Source organism: Protomyctophum parallelum (genome assembly GCF_964188405.1).
Source record: "Protomyctophum parallelum genome assembly, chromosome: 7".
Taxonomy (NCBI): Eukaryota; Metazoa; Chordata; class Actinopteri; order Myctophiformes; family Myctophidae; genus Protomyctophum; species Protomyctophum parallelum.
In genome coordinates, this window is record NC_139705.1 from 30550217 (window position 1) to 30578112 (window position 27896).

Below are 27896 nucleotides of genomic sequence, written 5' to 3' on the forward strand. Positions count from 1 at the left end.
CCTGTCAAATAACTTAGATCTACAAGCTCACGACGCAGCTCGGGTGCGACGCATTGTGAGCGTGTACATCTGCTATTTTTGATAAATTAGTATTTATTTATTTAAATGTTGTAAAGTAAAGTAAGCCCTGTCCATTACATTACTACAGTGGAATTATTTGCATTTGATGACGGAGGTTGTGGTTTCATTACAATATTTGTTTATCCGCTGTTTTGGTGACATTTTATTTAATTTTAAAACATGAAAAAGTAGCCTAATTAATATGTGACGAAGTGATTATTAACTATAGTTAAATGTACGTCTATATATAGACGTACAGATATGATGTTCTTTTTTTAAATATAAAAATGTTTCTTCTCGTTAATAAAGTAAAATTGAGCGTTAAAGGCGGAGCAGGCGTTGCTATGGTGCTTTATATACAATCTATTGGTTTGCTCCCGAAGGCTAGTCTGTCAGAATGCACTTGTCTTAGTTTCATCGTGACATTCTTCATTCAAAACTGTACAAGTAAGTAATAGATAGTGCCTGGTGTTAAATACAAGAGAAGGGATTCGCACTTTCACCGTAACAGGCGTGGTGTTAATTTAAAGTAGCCAACATTTTAAATCCTACCGTTTAACTTGAGTAGCCTATTTATTAGTATTTTTGGATAGTAGATAATAGAACAATTTCACTCCATTCATGTAAGCTATTTGTATTGTATGTGAAGTAAATATTCCTACTTCAAGTACACTATCTAACTTGACTAAAAATAGACAAATACGGACGAAGAGTTTCTCGGCATCAAAACCCTCAGACGATCAGATGAAGGAGCACGCAGAGAGATGTGAATTGAAGAGTTGATGGATGGTATTTATTGCAGTAAGTCAGACAAAGACAGAGGGACAGAGGGCTTCCCGTGGACCAGGCGAGCTGGCCCACGGGAGCAGGACACAGCCTAACCACCTCTCGATGGCTAGGCCCCCATAAGACTCACTCTTTCACTTACAAAGTCACATTTTATACAGTTCCATCAAATAGAGGTGTTTTACACTTTTGCATATCAACAGTGGCATAGAAACGCATACAGAGTGGCCTCTTCGTTGAAACAATAGTATGCTACCTTCCTATCACACCTGACCAGCCAAGGTACTTGACTATGCGTGATTGCCTTTAAACTTGCAGACAGACAGACTAGACAATCAACTTAGCACAGATTGTAATAGAATAAGAATGAATTATTGAGTCTAGATACGACATATGTAGACTACTTTTGACTCCACCTAGCCTAAGTATATTATGAATTAAACACAAAGCCCCATTTCAAATAGGCCTAGTGAAAATGTATAGGCTCACCATAATTTCACAATGATTTTTTGATGTTGATGCATCATGCTGCATACATATGCAGCTGCTGCTGTTGTTTCAAATTTATGAAAAATCTTTGAAAGCTTTTTATTTTTGAAAATGTCTACATTGAATGCAGCAATGCAAATGTCATTGTCTTTCACTTGTAGATGAGTAACATTTGACCAGGAGTATACATTGACTCAATGCCTAGGATATCTGTGGTTGAGTATGCCACTTTCACTTTGTCCACCACTGCAGGCACTCATGAAGGGCTTTCTGAAGACTACAGGCTGGCTCTTCAAACTCAACCCCAATAAAACGACAATTGGAAGACACAGAGATTGCGATTTATGTCTTCAAGTGAGTGCCAGTGAAAAATGTTTTAATTTCATGTTTGCCAGTATTTTCTTGTTTCTAAAGGACTATTTCTCCCATTGTTGAAACAGAAATAAATACTTTGAGAGTAAAGTTTCCTTGAGGGGGTTCCAGGGGGTCCCCCCAAAAAATATAAAATGTTTATATAGTACTGTAGGCTAATAAAATACGTTTAGCCACTTGACCTACAAGCTTGTAGATCATCTATTTAAAAAAAAAAATGAAATTTGTGGAATACTCTTGAAACATTTTAACAACACAAATCTTGTATACAGGCCCCTTACACAACATATTTTCAGAAGGTGGTCTCCGCGGCCAAATACATATTAATTTGGGGATTATTGACACTAGACCGGTGCCCAGCTGTAGAGCACCGAGTCGGTAACGATGGAAGTTGGAGATCCATGCCCCACGCAGCTATGCAATACTCGTTTTACCAGCGTCAGAGTACCCGTTCCACCCATCTGTGTGCCCGTGTACCCGTTGGGCACTGGCCTACTTGGAACGATGCAAGTTGGAAATGCATGCCCCACCCAGTTATTACTTGCGCAAGCAGAGCGTGCAACGGTGCAAGTAATGTTTTTCGTCGTATGCGTATGTCCCGTAGCATTATGTCCCGTACCAGCATATGACGTGATGAAGATATGTACCAATGCCAGGGCATAATTGGTTTTATTATTGGTTTGGGGCGGTTCTGGACAATCGTGGGTCCGAGCAACTCGACACTGGGCACTGCACTGCACTCCCTGTGGTGGGGCGAACGGTTCTCGAGTTACGTGGATTACAGACATACGTACGTACACACAGAGACATGGTGCATTTATATTAGGATAGATAGATAGATGAGAAGTTTTTTTTATTTTTTATTTTTTTTAAAGATATTTTTTTTGCGGCTTACGCCTTTTATTGATTTTTTAAGGGACAGATAGTAGGCTGACAGGAAACGGGAGAGAGATGGGGGGATGACATGCGGTAAAGGCCGTGTCGGGTCCGGGAGTCGAACCCGCGGCACACCGCGACTGGATCACCAGTCCGGTGCCCAGACCGTTACGCTACGGCCTGGGCCTTTATTTTTTACTTTATTTATAGGATTTATTTTATTATTATTATTATTTATAGGATATGTGGGGTTGTTTGTAGACAAACAACCCCACATATACCCCAGTGCCCCACCCTCCCGGTTCCATCACAAAAGAAGACAACAACAACAAAAAAGCAACAATAAAATAAAATAAACAGGTAGTAAATGATATAAATAATAAATGAATAAAATAAATACAATAACATTTGCTTTTTACTAGATTAAGGGGCTACACAGTGAACCAAATGACATGTAGGAAAACACTTAGGACACATCATCAAAAGACAGTGAAAGGGTGAATTCAAGGAAAGGGGACCAAGCCTTTACAAATTTCTGGCGAGATTTGTACCTGTTGTATCTGAGCTTCTCCAATGGTATAAAGGATAGAACATCCTTGACCCAACTTGTAAATGTTGGAGGTTTATCAGATTTCCAATTGCGGAGAATAAGTCTCTTCGCTATGAGTGAAGCAAAAGCTATGAAATTGGCTTGGGGAGAGGTAATTGGTGCATCGTCGTTGGGAACTCCAAATATAGCAGATATCAGGTTGGGCGCAATTGGCATATGACAAATGGTTGAGAAAGCATCAAAAATACTATTCCAAAATGGGTTCAAGGAAGTGCATCCCCAGAACATATGTCCAACATAGGCTGGCTCTAGATGACATCTTATACAAGTAGAGTCAATGTCAGGATACATTTTAGATAGTTTTTCTCTCGAGAAATGCAAACGATGTAGGCCTACTATTTTGGTAGATGAGAAGTTTAATTGAGAAGTTGAGAGCCATGGTCTGCATACAGTTATCTGTGTTACTATGAGGATGCCAAAACAAGAGGGCCAGTAAATCATTGCACAATGATTGCATGCCGCACTGCTGTGTTTGCTGACAGAACGGCAGTGGTGGAAAGTAACTAACAAGTACATTTACTTAAGTACAATTTTGAGGTATTTGTACATCACTTGAGCATTTACAATTTCCAGTACTTTTACATCTACTCCATTACATCTTAAAGGCAAATATTGTACTTTTAGCTCCACTGTATTTATTTGAAAACTTTAGTTACTAGTTACTTTGTAGATTTTGATTACAAAACATACAGTAACCACTTCAGCGCAATATACATTTTGTCCATTTTAATGCGTCGCAACGCATTGTAAGCTTGTAGATTTGCTATTTTTATACATTTGAAAACTTGAAGTGGGACATTCTGCATAGTGAGTACTTTCTACTTTTGGTACTTTGGGTACATTTTAATGCCAATAATTACTTTCACTCAAGTACATTTTGAATTCCGGACTTTTACTTGTAAAGGAGTAGTTCTACATTGCCGTATTGATCTTTGATCATTGAATATATTTTCTTGGCGTTCGGCACTGCTACATTTTTCTCCCTACTCGGCACAATTGTACAACCATCATTAACCATTACAAGCAGGGAGATATACTATAACAACCCCCCCCATTGGGGAACAGGAATAGCAGAGCCCACCGGTGGTGCTGGGAGCAAAGAATCCAGTCTTAGGTGAGCTTATATAAATGCCCCACCCAATTGGTCACCTGATTTCCACGTCAGCGAATGACATGTGGGTCTTGCATAACACTGAATGAGGCCCTCGCTCGAGTATATCTGACTGAACTAACTCTGCAAGCTGCGTATCATGAAGTACTTTTTCCACCACTGCAGAACGGAGGGGTGGAGGAGTGTCATGCGATCATCGCATGGAGCGCATCGGAGCGTCGCTTCATTCTGAGCGACTTGAACTCGGCTCACGGCACCTACGTGAACGACTGTCGCATCCACAATGCCGCGGTGCATCTCTCCCCCGGAGACAAACTGCACTTTGGATACGGAGGTTCCACCTATCAGCTGCATGTGGATAGTTCATCGTTGGTATGTATGAATGCATGCATGCCATAATTACAGCAGGGAGACACAATAGCAGATCTCAGTGGCTCTGATGTCATGGACACTGGGCTCACTTATTTCCTGGACTACAACCCATAATGTTTTGGTGCACTGCTACTGAGACAACATGTAGTCCAGGAAGTAAGTGAGCCCAGTGTCCATGACATCAGAGACACTGGGCTTACTGCTAAAATCTAAAATATCTAAAACCACATATTATACACATGAAGACCCCCAGGAAAGTGTTCTAAATCTTCTAAATGTATATTTTCTTTGCAAAAAGGGTGAAGTGTCCCTTTAAGCAACTTGGATAACAAACACGGCAGCCTTAGATTGTGTAGCAGAATTCAATAGATCAAATGTATAGATCTTCACTTTTCACTACATTTATATCACATGCATATTGAATGTGTGATATTTCGACACTGTTTCTTTCCTTGCTGTCTCTGCAGCATCTCCCCTGTCCTCCCGTGACCTGTAAACAAGGCAGTCACATCTCCCTGGAGTTCATTGAAGACCTCCCCCTTGACTCCTCTACCTGCTTCCCCTCCTCCCAGCTGTCTCTGCTCCCTAGTCACCCTCTACCTCCACAGGCCTGGGGAGAGGACCGCTCCCCTGTGACACCCAGACCCCCCAGTAGGGCACGGCCTGCCAGTGCAGGAGCCAGGAGAAATGGCAATGTAACCGTGCCCATACCTAAACGTAAGCGTCTCTAATGTAATGTCCAGTTCATTCATGCACAACCTTTTTTTAAATATATTTTTGGGGCTTTTTTTTGCCTTTATTGATAGGAAACGGGGAGAGAGATGAGGGGGGAAAGCAGTAAGACACACGGTTCGTCAGGCTCAGGACACAAACCCACGAGGCCGCAACACACTGTCATGCTGGATTACCAGCCAAGGTGCCTGGAAAAGGCTCATACATAGTCTGGATTTTCGGTGGTGAGGTGACCACCGAACTACAACATGACGTCACGAGCCACCGCCACCGCCCCAGCCCTTCTCTCTGTTTTTACTCACCACCTCTCAATGTTATTTCAGCTCCGGTGGTCAGATCACCACTGGAGCGGTGGTCACTTAAATCGGCCCAGGCCATGCACAACCATTTTAACATTATACCTCAACTTAGGTCAGGAGCCACAATACATGACATGACATGCATTTATAAGCTTTGGATTGTTCTAAATCTTGTGTTCTAGGAAGTTGGACAGGAAGCACAAGAGCTGCAGCTGCATCGGAAAGTTTTCAAAACATGGAGCAAGTCTTTCAGAAGAAGGTCACGACTGTCTTTTTTTGTTTGCTTCCAAATTAGATATTGATGATTGACAGTAAAACAACAACACCAATGTATTGCTTTTCTATAGGATAGTATAACGTATTATGGCGCCGTCAGACGTAAGAAGTGTGGGGGGGTCCCTTGATCAAGTTGGGACTAAGCGCAACGGCAGTTACTGCACGTATGCAGCCAATACACAACTAAGCCAATACACGACAAAAATGGAAACGGTGCTAGACCATGGCATGGCATGCACCAGCGCCGGTCGGGGGAAAAATAAATAAATAAATTGATCAGGCGACCAATAGTGCAGGGACATTCAGACCCGAATGACCCCCCCTCCGGCTGGAGGTGGAGTGGAGTCTTGAGATATTATGTCAACTGTAAGGTTTTCTTCTCCACAAAATAGTTCAATTAAATCCTATAAAATTTTTACTGTACTTGTTGAAGTGTCGTCACAGAGTACTTTAGAATTCCTCAACGATCCTTTCGTGTCCAGCGCTGCGCCGCTGACCCTGTTGCTTTGAATAATAATAGGAGGAAAGGCTCTCACGGACGGAGGGCCAAGTGCGCTGTCTGGCCGCGTTCAAGAGCGAGTGTCTGAGGAAGGACGGCGTGATCACCGGGCTCCGGGGTGAGCTGGCTGCCCTGGCACAGCGTCTGAGTCAGAGCCAGACCACCACGGCCGCCATGCCCGAGGTCAGGCGCAGGCTGCACTGCCTGGAGACGGACATCAGCCACAAGAAGGAGCAGGTCCTCATCCTCCAAGACCAGGTTTAAGATTGATTGATTGAATTTCTTATTTGACAGTATGAGGAATGGGTACATTTCATTTACATTGGGTTACATTAGTGTTAGTCTAGTTTTAGTCCACTAAATATCATAAGATTTTCGTCGATTAAATCTACAGTTGATTTAGTCGACTAAAATGTATTTTGGCGGGGCTTGATGCCGTCGTAGTGACTGATATTGCAACGTGTTGTGAGCTTGTAGATCTGCTATTTTCAGCATGCAACCAAGTGTAAAATGACTTGTCTTTTATACTACTAGATCTCTTGTCCACTATAACATTTTAGTCTACAAAATTGTCAATATATTTAGTCATTTTAGTCATCATAGCTTAGTTTTAATTTAGTTTTAGTCAGTTTAGTCATTTAGTCAGTGAAAATAGGTAGCCGACGAACATTGTTTTTGTCATAGTCGACGGATTCAACACTGTAGATAAACCATGATTTGCTTGTAGATGGTGGATCTCAAGAGGAGCTCCGTTGAGATGACCCAGCAGTCTGTGAAGGAGAGGGACGTGAAGATAGAGAGACTACGGAAGAGCAACGCCGCCATGTCAGGTTCTCTGCCTCTCTCTCTCTCTCTCTCTCTCTCTCTCTCTCTCTCTCTCTCTCTCTCTCTCTCGTGTTAAGTTTATATTTAGGGTGTTTCTATTTGTCCACTTTGACTTTTACAAATAGATTGTTTTACAACCTGCTTTTACCTGCTTTGTCCATTCTTCCGGCGGCAGTGCAGCCCGGTCCATTTGATAAAAATAAATGTTCTTTTCATAGTTAATTGGAATTACAGTCCATTTGATGCCCCGATCAAATGGCAGAATTCAGGTTAGTCAGACAGACATATAGGCAGGGAGGGAAAGAGGGTGTGTGAGGCAGTCATCTGACGTACATAATCTTTAATAGAGCCTCTAATCTAAATGTTAATAATATGAAAGTACCAATTTTACGATGCTTTGACCAATATTTTGTCAAAAAGTGCAACATCTTGAAATCTATTTGAAAAAAAGAAAAGAAAAGGTATTTGAGAACATTTAAGTTCTATAAGTAACCACATTTGAGAGATACATTTAATTACCTATGAAAAGAACATTTACTTTATTAAAATGTATTTAAAACCAAATACATACATAATGTAAAATATCCGAAAAGTGCAGCAGTGTGCAGACACCTTTAAACCGTGGCCTACTCCAAAAAAATCTAGATTGTGAGCCTGTACAATCAAAAAATTAAAAAGGCTTCTAATGACAAATTGAATCTTATGGTTCTCATTTGTTTGATTAGATTTGGTTGTCTGGGCATTTGTACTGCATGTTGTGACACTGTGCATGTGAGTTAGTTGCTGCGAGAGTGAGGTCTAGCCAACACCAACTCGGGATTCCTGGATCGCTGCCCTCCACAATTTCCTATCCAACATCAGGTTCTTGAGCTCTTCAGTGTTGTCAGCCAAGCAGCACGTCGTCATAGGTGGTACGCTTCTTTCTCCTCCTGGCTTTGCCCTGGGTTGGCTCCCATAGGGTCAATTTACTTGCCTCAAGTTCTGGGTGCCTGACGCAGTGCCCTGCCAGCCTCATCCTTCTCTCTCTGACTTTGTCCGTGACCCGTGGTAGGTCCCTATGGAGGTCCACATTTCTGATGCAGTCCGTCCATGTGACACCTAGTGCCATTCGTAGCGTTCTTGTGTAGACTCCATCCAGGGCTTTTTCCTGTTGTATTGTAAGGGTCCATGTCTCGGCCCCATACAGCCTCTTAAGGTCTTCTCCCATATCTGATTTCCACACTCTCCTCATCCTGTGCAAGGCTTTCCAGGCAAGTGCTCTCCGAACCTTCAGATCCTGTTCAGTTGAAGCAGCCCAGGTCCCAAGGTATTTAAGTCCTCGACTCGCTCGAGCACCGTCCCGTTTGCAGTAGCAATGGTTTTGTCCTCGGTGTTGACTGCCATTACCTTTGTTTTCTTGGCATTGAGCTTGAGGCCGATCTGCATGTGAAATGCTGTATAACATCACTTGTTCTAACATCAGAACTCTGTTGTTTGTAGGCCTAGCATCCAGCTTGCAGAGGGATCTATCTGCCAGAGAGAAAGAGTCTGTGGACCTGGCCTGCCAGGTGGACAAACTCCACCAAGATATCACTCACAAGGACATTCAGCTTGGAGCCAATGCCACAAAGGTCTATACATTCTCAGTGTTACACATGGAACCAAAAGGAACTTTGTAGACTCAGAGTTAAATGCTAATGCTTATCTGAGTGAGGTCTCCAATATCAATGTACCGTGACCAACCATAGATGTTTTTAATATGTTGATATTAAATTTAAGGTAGCCTACCTTAAATTTGATCTTCGCTTTCTCTTTAGTTAATTAAAATGAAGGAAAAGCATCAGGAGGAGTTGCTCAGCTATGAAAATACAGTGGCGATGCTAAAGAAGGTATTCCAAAACATATTCACACAATATGTCACTCACTGGAAAACCTGGTGTGTGGATAATATTGCATGTTTCGCTTTCTCTCTCACTTCGATATGCTGAGTTCTATCATAAGCACATGATGAAATATATTTCTTAAAAAAGACAGGATTCAAATCCGACTTGAGGCATGTCCTCCCTCCTCTCTCTCCTACACTTCCTGGCTCTCTCGTCACTTTCAGAAATAAAGCAGAAATGCCGAACAAATTACAATAAATTAAAACAATCTTGTTCGTAGAGCATTGAGAAATTGGAGGACACTCTGAGCCAGAAAGAGAGATGTTTACACCAGCAAGTGGCTGAGGTGGACTCTCTGAAAAGTGAATTTGAGCAAAAGGTCAAGGTAAGAAGGATATCTAAAGATTACATAAATTATGTATATTGAAATGCAAATGATGCAATTATTACATCTCAACAGAACACATTAAAGTCCCACTGTGTAACATACATTATTATAGTAGTAGTCGTTTTGGCAACACTTCCAGTAGTTCCAGTATTTCTTTGTTAGAACAGCACTTCCCAGAATGTAGTTCGCAACAAAATCATGGACACACTGCATGGTTCTAATGCCAAGAATATTTTGTAACACAGCAACAACATTCTCATAAACGCTATGTAAAGAAATACACGAGTAAACAATTCCAATACCTGTGAGATTTTAGACAAAAACAAGTTGTCAATTATTGTGACAACTTAAAGTGAAACATTATGTAAAAATATGAATTGAAAAGGTCACACAGTATGACTTTACTGTCAGTTATAATACTGTCAGTTATAATCTGACGGCAGTCTAATTTTAGAAACATATGACTTTATTGTCAGTTATAATCTGACGGCGGTCTAATTTTAGAAACATTATCATTCACGTGGTAGGAGCAAGAGGCTCTGTTATCTGGAGCTGAAACAGAGAGAGACGCAGAACAACAGAGAAGCCGAGCTCAGCTGGAACAACTGGAGGCACGGGTAAGGACTTTTGGTAGAAATCCTGTATAGTAGAAACTAGATAAACTAGATCTATATGTTTTATCACTGTATGTTTAAACAGCTAAATGGCTATGCCTTATTGCGCATTTGTATGCCTCATTGTACATTTATATACACACATTTCTTTCACCCTGCCCTTATTCTTAGTTTAGACTAGTCATTGGTTAGACTGTTAGACATGGGTTAAGGTTAGGTTTAGGTGTGCTGCCCGGTGGGAGGTTAGGGTTAGGGTGAGGGTTTGAGATAGGTTGTAGTTGTAGGACTAATGACTGGTCTAACCAATGACTAGTCTAAACCAAGTACTGTCTAAACTGCACCCGTTATGCTGATGTGGATATTGTTGGATTTAAGGCTTCTTCTTTTTTTATATTGGTTATGTTATGTTGGTTTTTCTTGTCGTTATTACTATTGTCATTGTTAGCACATTAATTTGTGGACCTTTAACTGTATAGTGAGTAATGACAAAAACCTTCTTGATTCAAGCTAGAGCTAGTGTGTGTGTGTGTGTGTGTGTGTGTGTGTGTGTGTGTGTGTGTGTGTGTGTGTGTGTGTGTGTGTGCATGCGCGCACGGCATGCACACTCTTGTGTTTAACCACTTATGAAGAATAGGGGAAAAAACACGTTTTGGTGTGAAGCTTTCTCAGTGTGTAAGGAATTAAGGCTACCTCCAAACAGACATTGTTGGTTGGGAATGGGAACCACTGGTATAGAAAAAAAAAAACGAATGTCAAAATTTCGACCGCGGTGGCTGAAACCAGAGCTATAGAGTAATGGATGAGACAAAGCAGTGAAAGGTCCTGAAAGACACATAACGTCAGTCTTACCCAATACCCAATCTTTCTGTTTTATGGACACAAGGCTGCACAAGTACTTTATACCTCATACTTTAAATGCTTAGTATGAGGTATAAAGTACAGCAGCCATGTGTTCCTTTTTTGGGGGAATGTTGCCACTACTGTTGGAGCAGCCATGAACTACACAGGTTCATCCCGATGTTCTGGGCATCTTTGTAATGTTAGTGTTAGTAAAAAGCAGGTAAAAGAGTAACGTTTGAGGCAGACTAACATCAGTCACTTTTCCATTCACTGTAGTAGAAGAGGTGCGGATTTAAACTGCATAATGTCATCTCCGCCTACAGGAAATACGTTGCCTGCGACCATGAGACCCGTTTCTGAATCGGTCTCTAACTAATAACTATTTTTAATCTAATAAAGAAGACATTCATTAAATTGTTTAAAACAGTTTTTTGCACAACTCAAATCTCTCTCTATGTGTTCACAGATTGAATATATCCGCAGCCAGTTGGTCAGCCTGTTACACACAAGCCACTGTGACACAGAAAACACCACCTCCCACAATGCCTTGTCAGACCAGCAGGTCAGTGTGTATTTCTCACAAGTGCAACAGTTAATCAAACTAATCGACGTAAAATAATAATCGATAATTGAATAAAATAATCGATTACTAATCATTCATTTTTGTCATCACAATGCTTGTAGATCTCCATTTTCACTATTTTTGCATGCCACCATTGTGTGATTAAGTATAAAATGATGCAGTTAATCGATTCGTTGACCAAAAAAATTTGTTCCAAAAATGTGTTTTGCAAAAATCCACCTGTTGGTGGCGCTATAACAGGCCAATGTGAAAAGGGTGGGATATATTCCTCAGCCTAGTAGGAAAGTCTGTGAAAGACTTCATGTAAATTGCACACTGCGTTCATGAATTGAGGCGTTTTGTTTCAAAAGGGACAATCCTGCAAACTTTGAAAGCCTATGTTAGCCAATTAGGATGGAATATGAAATATCGGATAGATCCATCTTGAACACATGACTATAGAGATAGTGTGTAACGATTTGTGGACAGAATCTGGAGGAGTAATATATAAAAACAATGTTTTTCAAAAGTCGGCCTCCTTGTGGCGCTATAACAGGCTGTTCTGGAAATTTTGGGGCAGAGGTTCATCGTTGGCATCCAGGGAGTGTGTGTGCAAAATATGGCATCGACCGGGTTAACGTGCCGGAGATTAGCTGTTCACAGACGGCCGGCCGGACGGACACACGGACGGACGGACACACGGACGGAGTGCAAAACATACTCTCTCCCCATAATCGATAGTTGCAGTCCTACAAGGCTTTAGCAAATATGTTCACATCATGAGTCTATTGTTCTTTGCAGATTTTGGAGCAGTTAGAACAGCAACTGCATGAGAAGGAGAAGATTGAGGAGTTGGAAGGCAGGCTGAAACAGACTTCAGCTGAGAAGGACCGTCAGATTGAGGAATTGGAAGGCAGGCTGAAACAGACTTCAGCTGAGAAGGACTGTCTGGACAAGGAGATGGAGACACTAAAACACAGTCTGGATGCCTGTGGGGTACGGCCTCCTACACAGCTTTGAGTGTCAATTTAACTTTGAGACTTATATCCATGCTGGTCCATGTAAAATGAATCCTGGATGTTACCATAAACTGTACATCTTAGAAAATCACACCTGTGTGAACTGAGTGGTGCAACTCCCCTCTTCCCTCTCCCCCTGCCTCTCTCTCTCTCTCTCTCTCTCTCTCTCTCTCTCTCTGTAATTAGCACTAGGCAACAGTCAACACTATCTCTCTCTCTCTGTTTCTGGCACAACAGCGCCACTTTTGCCCCTACTGGTACTCATAGTCACATAGTCACACACAGTAGTCACACACATAGTCACATAGGTTAACACGGACATTGCTGTTCTTTGGAGTGGTTGCACCACTCAAAAATCACTTCTGCAGTTCACATGCACAACATGGACCTTTATTTAACATCTCCATCATAGTGTTAACCTATTCAGGACGGGAACTCCTTTTGGTGTTTTAAGCATTATGTTATACTTTAGCTATTGAAAAATAGCATATCTACAAGCTCGTAGCGCGGCACCGATCTGCTATTTTTGAAAAATCATGAAAATGTGTCTCGTAAATCTTTGAATATATATATATTTTTAATTCAAATCTTTGCTTCTTCTACATATTTTCAGATGGGGGTCCGCAGCCAAATACACATAATTCTGGGGGTTCTTGACATGAAAATGGTTGAGCACCACTGACATAGAAACAGGTTTTTAGAATCGGCCTCAGGCCTAAATGGGTTGAAGTACAGTCAAGCAACTCACTCCTTCCATACCGCCATTCTTCTTTTCAGAGCCAAATCCAGGAGGACTCGTGTCCGCTCAGTGCCCTAGAGGGGTTGATGGGTTCTCTGCGAGGAGAGGGTTTCTCTCCAGCTCTATTGTGGATCCAGACCCCACTTGTGTGCATCCTAACAGCTCACCTGTCCCTGCTGCAGACAGCCAGACAGGCCCTGGAAGCAGCTGGCATGAAGGTCTCCGACAGCCCTGAAGGTGACCCCCGATCACCTTCGACAGCCACCTTACTATGTATTTATTTTAGGATCAAGAATCAAGAAGGTTTACCATATTTGTCACTACAGGTACAATAAGCAAAATGCAAATAGGTGAGGTTCTCAAGAGAAAAGTACTGCGCTGTCACTCACAACAGCATACAATGACAGTAATACAAATATAACATAAATAAAAATCAATAAAGGACAAGCCGTCAACAAGAAGCCTTGTTAGTATAACATACTAATGGCAGGAGAAAATAATTATGTATAACAAGGCGGATAAATGTGCAATAAGGCTAAGCTATTTTCTGCAGAAAACACTTGTATTGCAGCAATAGTGACAGTATTTTATTGTATCCTAAATCAGCAGCAGTCACAGAAGTAGTCACGCCAACATAACAAATTTGCAAGATACCTTGTATCTAAAAGTATATACTCTATCTCAGAAAAACAACAGCCCCTGGCTATTTCCCCTTTAACCTCAAAAGACCTTGCCTTTTGCCAGGCACACAATTGTAAATAAGAATCTGTCTTTGCCCGGTTAAATAATAAAGGTTAAAATAAATAAAACAATCATATTGACATCCGGCCAGACAAGAAGGTTAAAGTGGCGCTGTGGATGACGTTGTTGTTTACAGGGTATGGAGCTCAATGTCATGATGCCGTCGTTGTTTTTCCTGTGCTACAGGAATGTTGCACGGTATCAAAACCTTGGGTCAAGAACAACACGGAAATAAACAGGAGCTTCAACGTTTGAACGTAGGCTACATTTGCATTTATGTGCATGTGCGTATGTAATGCATTTGGCACATATTATTTCACATAAGGAATAAGGAATATGCAGCCGTTCGTTGAAAGGGTTCTATTTTGTGTCTTTGCAGTCAGAACTGGAAGAGCTCAGAGAAAGTGAAGGTCTGACCACAGAACTGAGGGAGGAGCTCAACTCTACCAGAGAAGAGCTAGAGAGGCAGAAACAGCAGGTTAGATCGCACACACGTGGCCACGCACGCACGCTCGCACGCACGCTCGCACGCACTCTCGCATGCATGCATGCATGCACATACGCCGCCACGCACGGAGCCACGCATGCACGCGCACACACACACACACACACACACACACACACACACACACACACACACACACACACACACACACACACACACACACACACACAGTAAGTACTGTAAGTACATTTAGTCAAGTACCTACTTTACTACTCTACTACCTACTCTACTATCATGATATGGATATAATGATACTAATTACGTTGTTTTTGCTCCCAATCCGATTCCGATCATTTGAAAATGTATTAGAGAGATGACTACCGCACACCCGGTTTAATTTGCGTATAGTTCCTGGCAGAGCAGCAAACGTTTGGAGAAGGAGGAGAGACCCACACACCGCCACTTGCTGGTTCAAGAGTTTTATTTGAGTCATAGCAACCTTTTGGCCTTTCGGCCTTCTTCATGCATCTGCCTGACGAGGAAGGGGACCAACCCTACATCCGATGTGCCTAATGCTTATTATTTCCTCCTCTTCTCAGAACCTTCTGCAGGAGCAGGAGGAGGAGGTGGTGGTGCGCTTACGGGGGGATGACGCAGCAGGCAGAGGAGCTGCTGAGGAGTGTCAAGAGGAGGAGAGGAGGAGGGAGGAGGAGACGAGGAGGGAGGAGAAGGAGAAGCAGACGAGGTACAGGGTGCAGGAGGAGGAGTATAGGGAGCAGGTGAGGCAGCACGCTCACACCATCGTAGCCCTGGAGGCCAGCTGGGAGCTGGCCCAGCAGAAAGCCCAGCGCCTGGAGAGGGAGAGAGACGCACTGAGGGAACAGCTCACAGCAGGTGAGAGGGAGAGAGACGCACTGAGGGCACAGCTCACAGCAGGTGAGAGGGAGAGAGGGCACAGCTCACAGGGCACAGCTCACAGCAGGTGAGAGGGAGAGAGGGCACAGCTCACAGGGCACAGCTCACAGCAGGTGAGAGGGAGAGAGGGCACAGCTCACAGGGCACATCTCACAGCAGGTGAGAGGGAGAGAGGGCACAGCTCACAGGGCACAGCTCACAGCAGGTGAGAGGGAGAGAGGGCACAGCTCACAGCAGGTGAGAGGGAGAGAGGGCACAGCTCACAGGGCACAGCTCACAGCAGGTGAGAGGGAGAGAGGGCACAGCTCACAGCAGGTGAGAGGGAGAGAGGGCACAGCTCACAGGGCACAGCTCACAGCAGGTGAGAGGGGGGAAAGTGGCTGATAGCAGGGCTGGGCAATGGGCTCTATACACACACACACACACTCACTCACTTACACTCGCATGTGCGTGCCATTTTGGAAAGAACTTGGGGCCCCTTCTCTACGTCCTTCACAGGTGTTACCGCTGATGATACTACTGAAAGCTCAGCTCAGTCAGCTGTTCCAGATCTGGGCAAACAGAGTCAGCCCATTAACCCATTAAAAGACCCGAGACCTATTCTACATAATGCTTTGAGAACAGTAGCTCTCAGACGTTTGAGAGATATGAATATATTTGATCTGAAAATGTTTTTTTGCCATGGGTGATCATGATTTATTTTTTAAAGGATCCTTAGCTAATGAGACAAATAATAATAAGTAAATAAAGTAAATAATAAGATCCAAAATGGAAGCATCTCATTCTTTTGTTAAAAAAACCAAATTGGCCTGGGCCGTGGCTCAGCGGTCCAGGCACCCTGGCCGGCAGCCCGAGTCTGGCAGTGTGCCGCGGGTTCGACTCCCGATCCCGACAGCCTTTACTGCATGTAACTACCACATCTCTCTTCCCCATTTCCTGTCAGTCTACTGTCTGTCTATAAAAAATATAAAAGAAAATCGGCAAAAACTGTATTGTTGTAATACAGTGGGTGAAATATTTTTTTCACGTGCGTGCTCCATATGACATAGGTGGCAAAAGAGACTGAAAGCAGAAAACAAATATATTTGATATTTTCTCTATCCTGAAGTGAGGTGCTCTTATCATCGTACATCATTTTGACGTAACATGTCGATTTGCTCGTCCACATATGACATTGTGATGTCTCGGCCTAGGGGAACCGAGTCCGTGTTCAAGTCTGACTGTTATCTGTTAGCTACATACTGGATCAAGTGAGGCAATGTTGTATTTAGCTACATATCTGTTCAGCTGCACATGCACAAGTGGCTACTGCTAACAACGGAGTGGATGGGTTGGGAGTCACAGGTTCGCTGTCGCCGGCTCTCTGACAGCCTTTTAAACTTGCCGTCGTCCTCTGTGCACCAATCCGGCGAGGCTGCGTCTGTTCCTGGTACCCCCCCTGTTACAATCACCCACTCACACCACGACACACACACACGCGAGCCTGCTTACACAGGCGCGCGCGCACACACGCAGACTACACATACACAGGAGAAAACACTGCCCGACTTCCCCTGCATAACCTTTAATATCATCACAACATAAGTTCTCCATTCATTGTCAATTGGAATTTAATGTTTGTGTAAGATGAAAATCTACACTAATAGCTGAATTTAGGAGGGGCTAGCACCCCTCAAAAATATAGTTCATTACTCAAATCAAAAGGCAAAGGTTTGTAATAACGGCGACAACGATTTGAAGTCATATAGAGGGCGCGTGACATCATCATCATCATACCCGGAAGTTATGTGGGAACGCCTATACTGAGTGGCAAGAAACTACTTTCTGGCCTTGACAGTCCATACACCAAACAGAAAAATCCTATCAGATTGCATTACACCTCATCTCCACAGGCAAGGAGCGAGCGTTCCGACAGCGATATTGTGCAAAAACTCCTAATATGGAGCGGCGGCCATTGCGTTGCTACTGTAGTACTGTACGTAGCCTGCACCAATCAAATAACCAATAAATAGTAACGTGTGGTCAGACCTCAACCAATAAAAGTATTTGGGGCCACGAAACCTCGCTCAAATACAGATTCTGCAAGCGAATAAAGGACGTCGCTACACAGCGCGTTGTCGCTCGCGGTACGTCAGGACAATCTCATTGAAAAAACATGTATTCTAATTTCTAATGACATATATCCCTGCTCACTCATCAATGCAACCACGGCAACGCCCCCCTCCTACCTCAGGGAGTTAGTCTCCCTGAAACACATACTGCCAAAGCCAAGCTACGCAGCATGGGTGACCGGGCCTTCTGCGGGTTTGCCACCCAACTGTGGAACGCCCTCCCTGCCCACCTGAGAGCACCACAGTCGATTGACTCTTTTAAGAGAGAACTAAAGAGCTACATTTTTGGGTTTGCCACTGGCTTTATGCATGCATATACTCTCTATTGCCCAGCCCTATAGTGCCTGATTTATTCTTTGATGTGCACCGTGTCGTGTAGTGAAAAAAACCGAACAAAGATTATAGCAAAATGTCCTTAGTTTTAGTCTTTGTCAAATATATTCCATACATAAGCCTACATTAGCCTAGTATGAAATATTGCATTTTTGTTTTAATACTGATTTTTTATTTAATTAATTTTTCATCACCCAATACTTCTGACCGCAATACGCACAACGCTTACATAAACACAAATTAATCAAGCACGTGCAAGCGTGCACAGCACACATGTCATGCAGTAGGCTTGATACCAAATAACGTGATAGGCAGCTATCTTATAAAGATTATCTTAATATAAGTAAGTAATTAGGTAGCCTTGGGAACCAACAGTTCCCAAGCCATGTGGCCCAAAGGGCAAGAGCCTATATCTCCTGTTTCTGTAGCGTGAGGCGACTTGATGTATAAGTACATGATCTTATAAAAATAATTACGTTTATATCTTACTATATATAAACTGTAATCAATTAAATCTGTACTGTACTGTAACATATCTGTTATGTACAGTAACATACAGTACACCGAACATTATGCTTATGCTTAATCTGATCTATTACCACTGTAATAGAGTGCCGAAGTCCTTGCGTCACTCGCCCATCCCCTCCCTGGGTCACGGAAGTACTGTCTCTATAGAAAATAACATTTGTCATATAATAATATATTGTTATTGTCTCATATAAAAATGTGGTCCAAAAATAAACAACCTGATTGATTGATTGATTAATTGATTGATTGATTGATTTTGGTAGCAAATCAGGTAGCACATCCAAATAAATGGAACTCACATTTCCATCTTAGCCAACACGTGGAAGTGTTTGTTTATTGGTGTGTGTGTGTTTAATGGTGTGTGTGTGTTTAATGGTGTGTGTGTTTATTAGTGTGTGTGTGTGTGTTTATTTGTGTGTGTGTGTGTGTGTGTTTAATGGTGTGCGTGTTTATTGGTGTGTGTGTGTGTGTGTGTGTGTGTGTGTGTGTGTGTGTGTGTGTGTGTGTGTGTGTGTGTGTGTGTGTGTGTGTGTGTGGGGGTGTGTGTGTGTGTGTGTGTGTGTGCCAATACACAATGATCATTTATCATTTCTTTGTGTCCCTGTAGCTGCAGAAAAGCATCAGCCTGTGCACAGTGTGAGTCCTGCTAACACATCATCAAGGCCTGAGGATGTGGCAGGCCTGGAACTCACTGTTTCTTCACTGAGGTAAGAAGCTTGTGGGAAGTAACTAAGTACCTTTTACTCAAGTACTGCAGTACTATTACATAAGTACTGTACTTCGATATGCTTGGATTCAGCATGCTTATGCTGAAATAGACAAAAAAAGCTTCTTCCCCTGAACAATCAGACACATGAACGAACAGATAAGAACCAGAGCAAAACAGGGCAAAGGAAAACTCTAGCCCTCCCCTCACACTCTTCTTCATGCTCAAACTGCACCTTTCTAAACTAATTTTATTGTATACAGTATATGGAACATAGCCTCAAATTGAACCTTCTTAAACTGTGTTGTATACTGTATATGGAACATAACTAACCTACTGTGAAGCTGTTCACAAAAACGTTTAGTGGAGGGGGTATAAAATACAAAAATATTACAATATTTTCATGAGCTGAACATCCCTGATATTTCTGACTGATTGCCCAGTCATTTGTATTTTGTAGGATAATGTTATATGGTGGATCGACTAGTAATTGTATAACTTCTACCAGTGGTACCTTTTTAACTTTTTAATTTTTGTTTCTGCCTGTACTTTTTCATCCCATCAGGTAGTTTCCCTTAATTATTTTCTTGTCTTTCTCATTTTGATTTTATTTAAATGTTGTGTCTACACTCTACAGTGTCTAGTTCTTGGTTTGTCTTTGTGAAAGTCTTACTTAGCACTTGCCAGCTTTGACGCTTAATTGCTTATACTGTTTTGATCATCTTTCACCACTGTCTTTCTTGTAACCTGAAAATGTCAATATATCTATGGTTGAGAGTGTGTTCTGGGCATTGCAGACTTCCGCCGTGCCCGTGTTCATAGCTTAGGAGGCAGCCAATCATGACTATAGTTTGCTACTACGCGACTGGCTGGCGGCGTTTTGGCAGATTATGGCTTAGGCAGCGTTTAGGCGGCCTGGGGGCGACTCCCATTGATGACTAGGTCGCTTACATGACTAGGTCGCTTACATTCAGGTTTACCCTGACAAAAAAAAGTGTGTAGATGTAAAAACTAAAAAACTTCACGTTACAGTAGTAGGTTTTCAGGGTGTAAGCTATCTCCTCTTGTATTCGCGATCTTATTCTTTCGGTCATGACCCACACTTCATGACCATAGGCGAGAGTAGGTTCTGGCTCAACTCTCTTTTCGTCACAACAGTGCGGTACAGCGACTGCAATACCGCCCCTGCCGCTCCGATTCTCCGGCTGATCTCCTTCTCCGTCTTCCTCTCACTCGTGAACAAGACCCCGAGATACTTGAACTCCTTCACCTAGTTCTCTAATATCTAAATAAATAGCCTTTGTTTCACATCTTGAGAAAGAGACAACACTAGGAACAAGCAGTTAGGAATCTTTACAAATTGTACTGTGAAAGTAACCTTAATGTAAAAACACTCAGAAACATCAATGTACACATTTCACCTGGCGGGCCATAGATAATACATAGGCTAATAGCAAAGGAAGCCGTGGGCGATATCAAATCTAATCTACCCATGTGCCATCATGTCCGTACAAGTGTCATGTCCATGGAGGGGGTGTATGTACTACTCGTACATCCTGGCGGATGTACCTGAAGCCACCTCATGTTACAGTACAGACACAGGGAGATAGGCTCCTGAACTATGGCCCACTTGGCTTGGCAAAAGGCTGCTTACAGTATCTTATCGTGTATTATACGACCAGATTCGTTTGGAAAACAAGCATTGCCCAATCGCTCTCCATGCACGTCATCATCACAATGTCTTATTTCTTGCATTCTACAATACTTGCGGGGACATCTTGCCCTCAAAAGTAATAGTATATAGTAAGTGCTCGCACACGCACACAATTTGCATGATGTATGGCAGTGGTTTTCAACCAGTGGTCCAGGGACCACCAGTGGTCCTTGAGGCGGTTCCAGGTGGTCCCCAGGTAAAAAGGAGAGTTCGTAACCAAATGGGCCCTTGTAGATCTTTAACTCCATTTGGTCCATTTTATTTCACGCTCTCAAGAGTTGTAATTTTTGTCCAATCTGTGCCAGGTACATTAGGTTACGTTTTAAGCAGTATAACCCACCTGTGCCAAGACGTAAAGTTATGGTATTTAAAAGAATATATATACAGTATATATTTTATTTTTATATATATATATATTTATTTTTTTATCTGACGTGCACGCGATGTGCACATGGATGCGCCCACGGTTATTTATTCTTTAATTTGTCCCATATCTCTGACACCTGCACAGCGTTCTTGTTTAACAGGTGGCATGGATTGTGTTCATCTGTATTACTTAATTTACTACACAACTAGAGAATGTAGAAGAATTGTTATTGAAACTTGCCTGTTATCTCTCATATAGTGCCAACATCAGTACAGCATGGAATTACAAAAACGTATCCAACAACAACAAAACATTCTAAGTTTTGGGTCTGAGAGGCTAAGTCTTATCAAATGGTGGCCCGTGGCTCAAATGCTGAATAAATAATGGGGCTTGACAGGAAACGGGTTGAAAACCACTGTATGGCAACAGTGTGAAAAGACAAATGATTCAAATTAGGGATGTCCCCATACACTTTTTTCGCTTCCAATCCGATCCCGATACCTCAATTTCTGTGTTAGCCGATACCGATACTGAATACCGATACCAGTGTAGTGATCTCATGTTGTGTTTATAGCTATCTAGCTATATATCTTGTGTTGTGTTTATAGCAGACTCCTCACTCAAATGTGCACTTGCAGTTTGGGCAACTCGAAAGCAAACTCCACATGCCCCAACATTATATTTACCTGCTATAGTGTCAACCCCTTACCCCTGTGTCGGATCGGTGGTTAGACTGGCATATTCACCGATACCGATATGACCCGATATGACAAATAAGGGCCGATCTGATACATTTCCCGATACCGATACAGTATCGGGACATCTCTAATTCAAATGCTTGTTTATCTTATCTCGCTTCTCCTCTGCTCCTCCCAAACCGAACCCCCACCCTTCTCTCTCTCTTTCTCTCCCCTACCCCTCCCCCGTTCCGCTGTCTCCCCAATGCAGGTCAAGTTTGGCCGAGGTTTGGCAGGAGGCCCATGACCAAGGTCACATCATCAGCACGCTGAGTGGCGAACTGGCTACCGCCACCGCCAGGATCACAGACATGACAGGTAGCAGCCAGTGTTGACATGTAGTAACTAAGTACATTTACATGAAAGAGAATGGGGAGTTTGTAGATCTGCTATCTTCACTGTTTTATTTTTTAAGATTTGTTTTTGGCTTTTGTGCCTTTATTGATAGTTACAGTGAAGACGGACAGGAAAGAGGGAGAGAGAGAAGGGGAGAGACATGCAGCAAAGGTCGTCATGAACGGGACTTGAACACGCGACGCACTGTCATGCCAGAGCCTATATGTGGCATGCGCCTGGACCACTAGGCCAGTGGGCGCCCCCTGCTATCTTCACTGTTAATCTTTTTTTTTTAAATATCTGATAAATATTTGAATGCGAGGCAGCATTACATTTTGAATTCCAGACGGCACGGGAACCCCTTTTTGTGTTTTAAGGATTATATTACACTTTAGCTATTGAAAAATAGCAGATCTACAGGCTCATAGCACTACGAGCTTGTAGATCTGCTATTTTTGGAAAATCGTGAAAATGTTGCGCAAATCTTTAAATATATGATATTCTTTCACACCGAACGTTTTTAACTCATACCTTCCGCGGCCAAATACAGATAATTCCGGGGGTCCTTGACATGGAAAAGGTTGAGCACCACTGACATAGAAACATTCAGAAGACTGTCTTGTCCCTGTCTGTCCCCCACCATGCGTCTTGTCCCTGTCTGTCCCCCACCATGCGTCTTGTCCCTGTCTGTCCCCCACCATGCCTCTTGTCCCTGTCTGTCCCCCACCATGCGTCTTGTCCCTGTCTGTCCCCCACCTTGCGTCTTGTCCCTGTCTGTCCCCCACCATGCGTCTTGTCCCTGTCTGTCCCCCACCTTGCGTCTTGTCCCTGTCTGTCCCCCACCGTGCGTCTTGTCCCTGTCTGTCCCCCACCATGCGTCTTGTCCCTGTCTGTCCCCCACCGTGCGTCTTGTCCCTGTCTGTCCCCCACCGTGCGTCTTGTCCCTGTCTGTCCCCCACCGTGCGTCTTGTCCCTGTCTGTCCCCCACCGTGCGTCTTGTACCTGTCTGTCCCCCACCATGCAGGAGAGTTGAGTGAGCAGCAGAAGCTGGAGTTGGAGCATCACAGGAGCATGGTGGTGGACCAGAGGACACGGCTGAGCGCCCAGACGCAGCGCTTGACTCTGATGTCACGACTGGCGCAGCAGAGAGAGCAGGAGGCCATGAAGGCACAGGGGGAGCTACAGTAAGATAGACTCCGATAAGTACCAGGTCTTATTACCTAACTTGAGTAAACTAAAGACCTGGAGGCGTGATCAATGCCATTTGGATATTCTGAGTGGCCAAAGAGCATTGATCACGCCCAAGGTCTTTAGTTTACTCAAGTTAGGTAATAAGACCTGGTACTTAAGACACGCAAAATACAGCCCTCACTGAGTGCCAGATGCGTGCGGTGCATTGCAGGGGCTCATTTGGGTCATCACATCAGGGGATGGCAATTGCCGCCCCCTAGTGTTCACATTTAACCTAAAATTCAGTTATTTTATTCATATTGTCTTTTATCTCATGCAACCATGCGTGCGGTTGATGTATGCAACTATGCATGTGGTTGATGTATGCAACTATGCATGTTTTTCAAAAGCTGTCCCCACACTGTTTTAAAAAGCTGTCCCCACACTGTTTTGTTTTGTTTGTTTTTTCTCACCTTTATTCTACCGGGACTAGTACCATATTGAGAATGAAAATCTCTTTTACGGACAAGACAGCAGCTTATGATTGTAATTCCCTTCGTCTCTAAGGCAGTGCCGGGTGGAGTTGGAGAGTAGGAACGCTACTGACGAGGCGAAGAATGACCAGCACCATGACCAGACCCGGACTGAGCTGACATCTGCTGCATCAACGCTACAATGCCACAAGGTACGTACTGTACACATACCCAGCGGTGGAAAAAGTACTCAAATGTTTTACTTAAGTAGTTCACGCATTGTGAACTATTTTCAAATGGTCGAAATTATGTAGGCTATGTTTTGTAATAATAATGAAAATCTACAAAGTAACTAGTAACTAAAGTTTTCAAATAAATGTAGTGGCGTAAAAGTACAATATTTGCCTCTGAAATGTAGTGGAGTAGAAGTAAAAGTATTGTAAATTAAAAATACTCAAGTAAAGTACAGATACCTCAAAATTGTATAGTGCTTAAGTAAATGTGCTTAGTTACTTTGCACCACTGTACATACCTTTTTTTTTTTTTTTTTTTTTTTATAACTTTATTTATAAGATTTTCAATTTTTTGTAGACAAACAACCCCACATATACCCCACCCTCCCCGGTTCCATCACAAAACAAGACAACAACAACAACAACAACAACAAAACAACAAAGAAATAAAAAATAAACAGGTAGCAAAGGATATAAATAATAAATGAAATAAATAAATACAATAACATAAAATTAGCCTTTTACTAGATTAAGGGGCTACACAGTGAACCAAATTACATGTAGGAAAAACACTTAGGACACATCATCAAAAGACAGTGAGTCGGAAGACAGTGAAAGGGTGAATTCAAGGAAAGGGGACCAAGCCCTTACAAATTTCTGGCGGGATTTGAACCTGTTGTATCTGAGCTTCTCCAATGGTATAAAGGATAGAACATCCTTGACCCAACTTGTAAATGTTGGAGGTTTATCAGATTTCCAATTGCGGAGAATAAGTCTCCTCGCTATGAGTGAAGCAAAAGCTATGAAATTGGCTTGGGGAGAGGTAATTGGTGCATCGTCGTTGGGAACTCCAAATATAGCAGTTATCGGGTTGGGCGCAATTGGCATATGACAGATGGTTGAGAAAGCATAAAAAATACTATTCCAAAATGGGTTCAAGGAAGTGCATCCCCAGAACATATGTCCAATAGAGGCTGGCTCCACATGACATCTTATACAAGTAGAGTCAATGTCAGGATAAATTTTAGATAGTTTTTCTCTCGAGAAATGCAAACGATGTACTATTTTGAATTGAATTAGGCAATGTCTAAGACATAAAGAGGTAGTATGAATACGCCTCAAAGAGAGTTCCCACGTCTCTTCCTCCAGCTCTAAATTCAGGTCCTGTTCCCAGGCTGATTTTGTTTTATCCAAGAGAGGAGGGCCAATCTCCTGTAAAGCCTTATATATATTAGATATGCTACCTTTGGTGTATGGGTCCCAGTCTAGTATGGTGTCTACTATACTCTTATCTGGCATAGCTGGAAATGGAAAGTGTTCCTTAGCAAAACTTCGAACTTGGAGGTATCTGAAAAAGTGAGAATTCTGTACATACCTTTTTTGTTTGTTTTTGTCATTGGATTTAATGTTCATGTTGGGACAATGACCTAAAACTGGCCATTCATTGTCGATGGCATTCACATCCTCCAAGCTGGACAGCTCAAAAACCTTGAATTAGATCTTTTTGATTAATGCCATGCTTCCTTGCTCACCAGGTAGCACATCATGTGTCTGCTTCAGGGCAGCCAGCCAAAGGCTCCCAGTGCAGGGGCCACCGCCATCAGCAGTACATCCAGCACCAGAAGGAAGCTTTGGCTGAGACCAGGCTCAGAATCAAGAAGACAGTGGAGCAGACATCAGCTCTGAGTAAATCAGGCCAAAGGTCAACAGTGCCTCTCAAAGACTATTCATAGATTTAACCGCTTAAGCCTTATTTACTTTGTACGACAAAGAGCAAAAATAGACGATCTACATGCTCCAACTGCATACAGTAATTTCATACATACTGTATAATACTGATGGACATTCATATGAATTAATATGCATATTGGGTTAGCTCTCCATAAGGATTCAGGACATTCATAAAATGTTCTGTTGCAAATTTCAGTGTTTCAGCAGCAGGTGGAGCCAGCATACACATTTGTTGTGAGATGAGTCAACTCAGAAGAGGTGTTGCTAAAAAATAAAAATAAAAATGCATATAATTAATATTATATTTTAAAACTTTGTAAGTAGGTTTCCTATGGAAAGTAAAATGGGTTTTCTAAAAATGATCTTTGTTTTGTAACCAACATATTGACACTGATGAGATTTTGCCCCAATGAGGAGACAGAGAAACTTGATAATATATAGATGATGCATCACACATTCCAGTCTGCTGCATCTTGGCGTACTGCATCTGCTGCTGTATGCTGCTATCTTTTTTAATTTTTTATTAAATGCATTCATTCAATGCATTCATTCATTAAATGCATTCAATGATAGGCCTGCATGCATTGGGTCTGCTTGAATTGGATTTTTGTTTTTGTTTTATTTTTCTACTTTCTTATCTTTTAGTTTAACTTATTTTGGTCTCATCATTATTACGTGCCTGACTTGCCTATAATGCTGGATGCATGTTGATTTGCATTACAGCATGTGCTTTGTTTGTTCCTAATGTTGGTTAGGTCTATACTCCTCATCCGGCTACCCTCAACGATTTGACTGTGTAACCTTTTGATGACAGATTGCACAGCCATAGCAGCTTCAAGTGCGCATGGATTTGAGAGTGTGTTAAGGGTACACGACTACACACAGTGTCCACTACAAGTCCTTGACCTGCTGTCTTTTATTCTCCTTGCTGTGCTCCTTCAGGCTGTCTCAGACACAGCATTGTTGCCAAAGGTCCATTTGTATACTGCAGAGCTCATAAACATCAAGGAACAGTTTACAGACAAATGTATTAAAAACGTTCTTATTATTTCTATAGTGTCAGACGGAGCCCTGCATAATCTTGAGCGTCAGTTTAACTCTGACTGAAAGAATGGACTAGTGTACGTGTCCCCCTAATGTTTGTCATGGGTCCACCTCAGCACAGTGCTGAGTGATGGCAATAATTACAAGCCCGTAACTAGGTTTTTGAGGCGTAATTACCGCCTTTAAAATTAAATTGACACTCAGAAGAGGGCACTGAGGGCAGTGTTTTATTTCGGTCAAGTTAATGTCAACAGTCCACTGTCTGGCACATTGGCAAAAGGTTGGTTTGTCTCAGTGATTGTTCTGTATGCCATATCATGTCAAGACATTTGCGTCACCATGACCATCTCTGGTTTTGAAAGGACATTTACTGCAGAATGTTTATCAAGATTGTTTCCTTATATCCTTATTACCTACATATTTTACTGCTGAAAGCCCAACCCTTATTTCAGTCTAACACGCTTTTCAGGTAAAACCATCAAATTACTGTGCTGATGGCCATTTGGATTTAGAAGGAAATAACTTCAACTCTACGCAGCACGTGTGGAATTCAGTACTACTGTCTGCATATAAATTCACACCTCATCAACGAAACCGACGGTTTTGTGAACAAATGAAATGTATGATGATTTATTGATCCAGCTAGTTAGCATGCATGTCTGCTGCCTGCCGGAGAGGCAGGGATTCTGTTGTTGTCCATAAACATCAAGATTGATGCAATTGTAAATCAACAAGAAATGAAAATGAATGTAAATTAAATGTTAAATGAATAAGGTAGCCTATGTCCCACTGTAAATTATATTATTTTTTGCAGTAAATCCTGGGTGATTCATTCCATGTCTTTGCACAAAAGCATTTTGAACTGACATTCCTCCCCTTCCCTCATACGTGGTGAGCCCCCACCCCCCTCTGACAGTCTCTCTCCATATATGGCAATGCTCAGGTGGAGGGGTGTCCCTGTGAGGGATGGCCCCTCCTTCC

General features: G+C 42.5%; 1 protein-coding gene across 1 annotated transcript; it reads left to right on the plus strand.

Annotated features, from left to right (window-relative positions):
- The first annotated feature begins 30 nt into the window (after nucleotides 1-30).
- On the plus strand, nucleotides 31-26148 carry fhad1 (forkhead-associated (FHA) phosphopeptide binding domain 1). Its single transcript, XM_083769757.1, has 24 exons — nucleotides 31-43; nucleotides 1588-1689; nucleotides 4470-4676; nucleotides 5114-5393; nucleotides 5890-5966; nucleotides 6504-6740; nucleotides 7210-7312; nucleotides 8558-8590; nucleotides 8787-8917; nucleotides 9104-9175; nucleotides 9450-9554; nucleotides 10085-10174; nucleotides 11478-11573; nucleotides 12375-12569; nucleotides 13370-13568; nucleotides 14259-14329; nucleotides 14452-14550; nucleotides 15117-15149; nucleotides 15234-15411; nucleotides 19012-19111; nucleotides 22140-22246; nucleotides 23289-23448; nucleotides 24002-24119; nucleotides 25676-26148. Exons 2-24 carry the CDS (start codon nucleotides 1594-1596, stop codon nucleotides 25871-25873), a joined length of 2985 nt encoding a protein of 994 aa, XP_083625883.1. The 5' UTR covers nucleotides 31-43; nucleotides 1588-1593; the 3' UTR covers nucleotides 25874-26148.
- The last annotated feature ends 1748 nt before the right edge of the window (nucleotides 26149-27896 follow it).

What these genes read in the sequence shown, in the direction of transcription:
- fhad1 (XM_083769757.1), top strand. Translation starts at nt 1,594, where the DNA reads ATGAAGGGCTTTCTGAAGACTACAGGCTGGCTCTTCAAACTCAACCCC. An exon ending in ATGCCTTGTCAGACCAGCAG is followed by an intron (nt 11,574 to 12,374) that starts GTCAGTGTGTAT and finishes TGTTCTTTGCAG; the next exon opens with ATTTTGGAGCAGTTAGAACA. An exon ending in GGTCTCCGACAGCCCTGAAG is followed by an intron (nt 13,569 to 14,258) that starts GTGACCCCCGAT and finishes CCTGTGCTACAG; the next exon opens with GAATGTTGCACGGTATCAAA.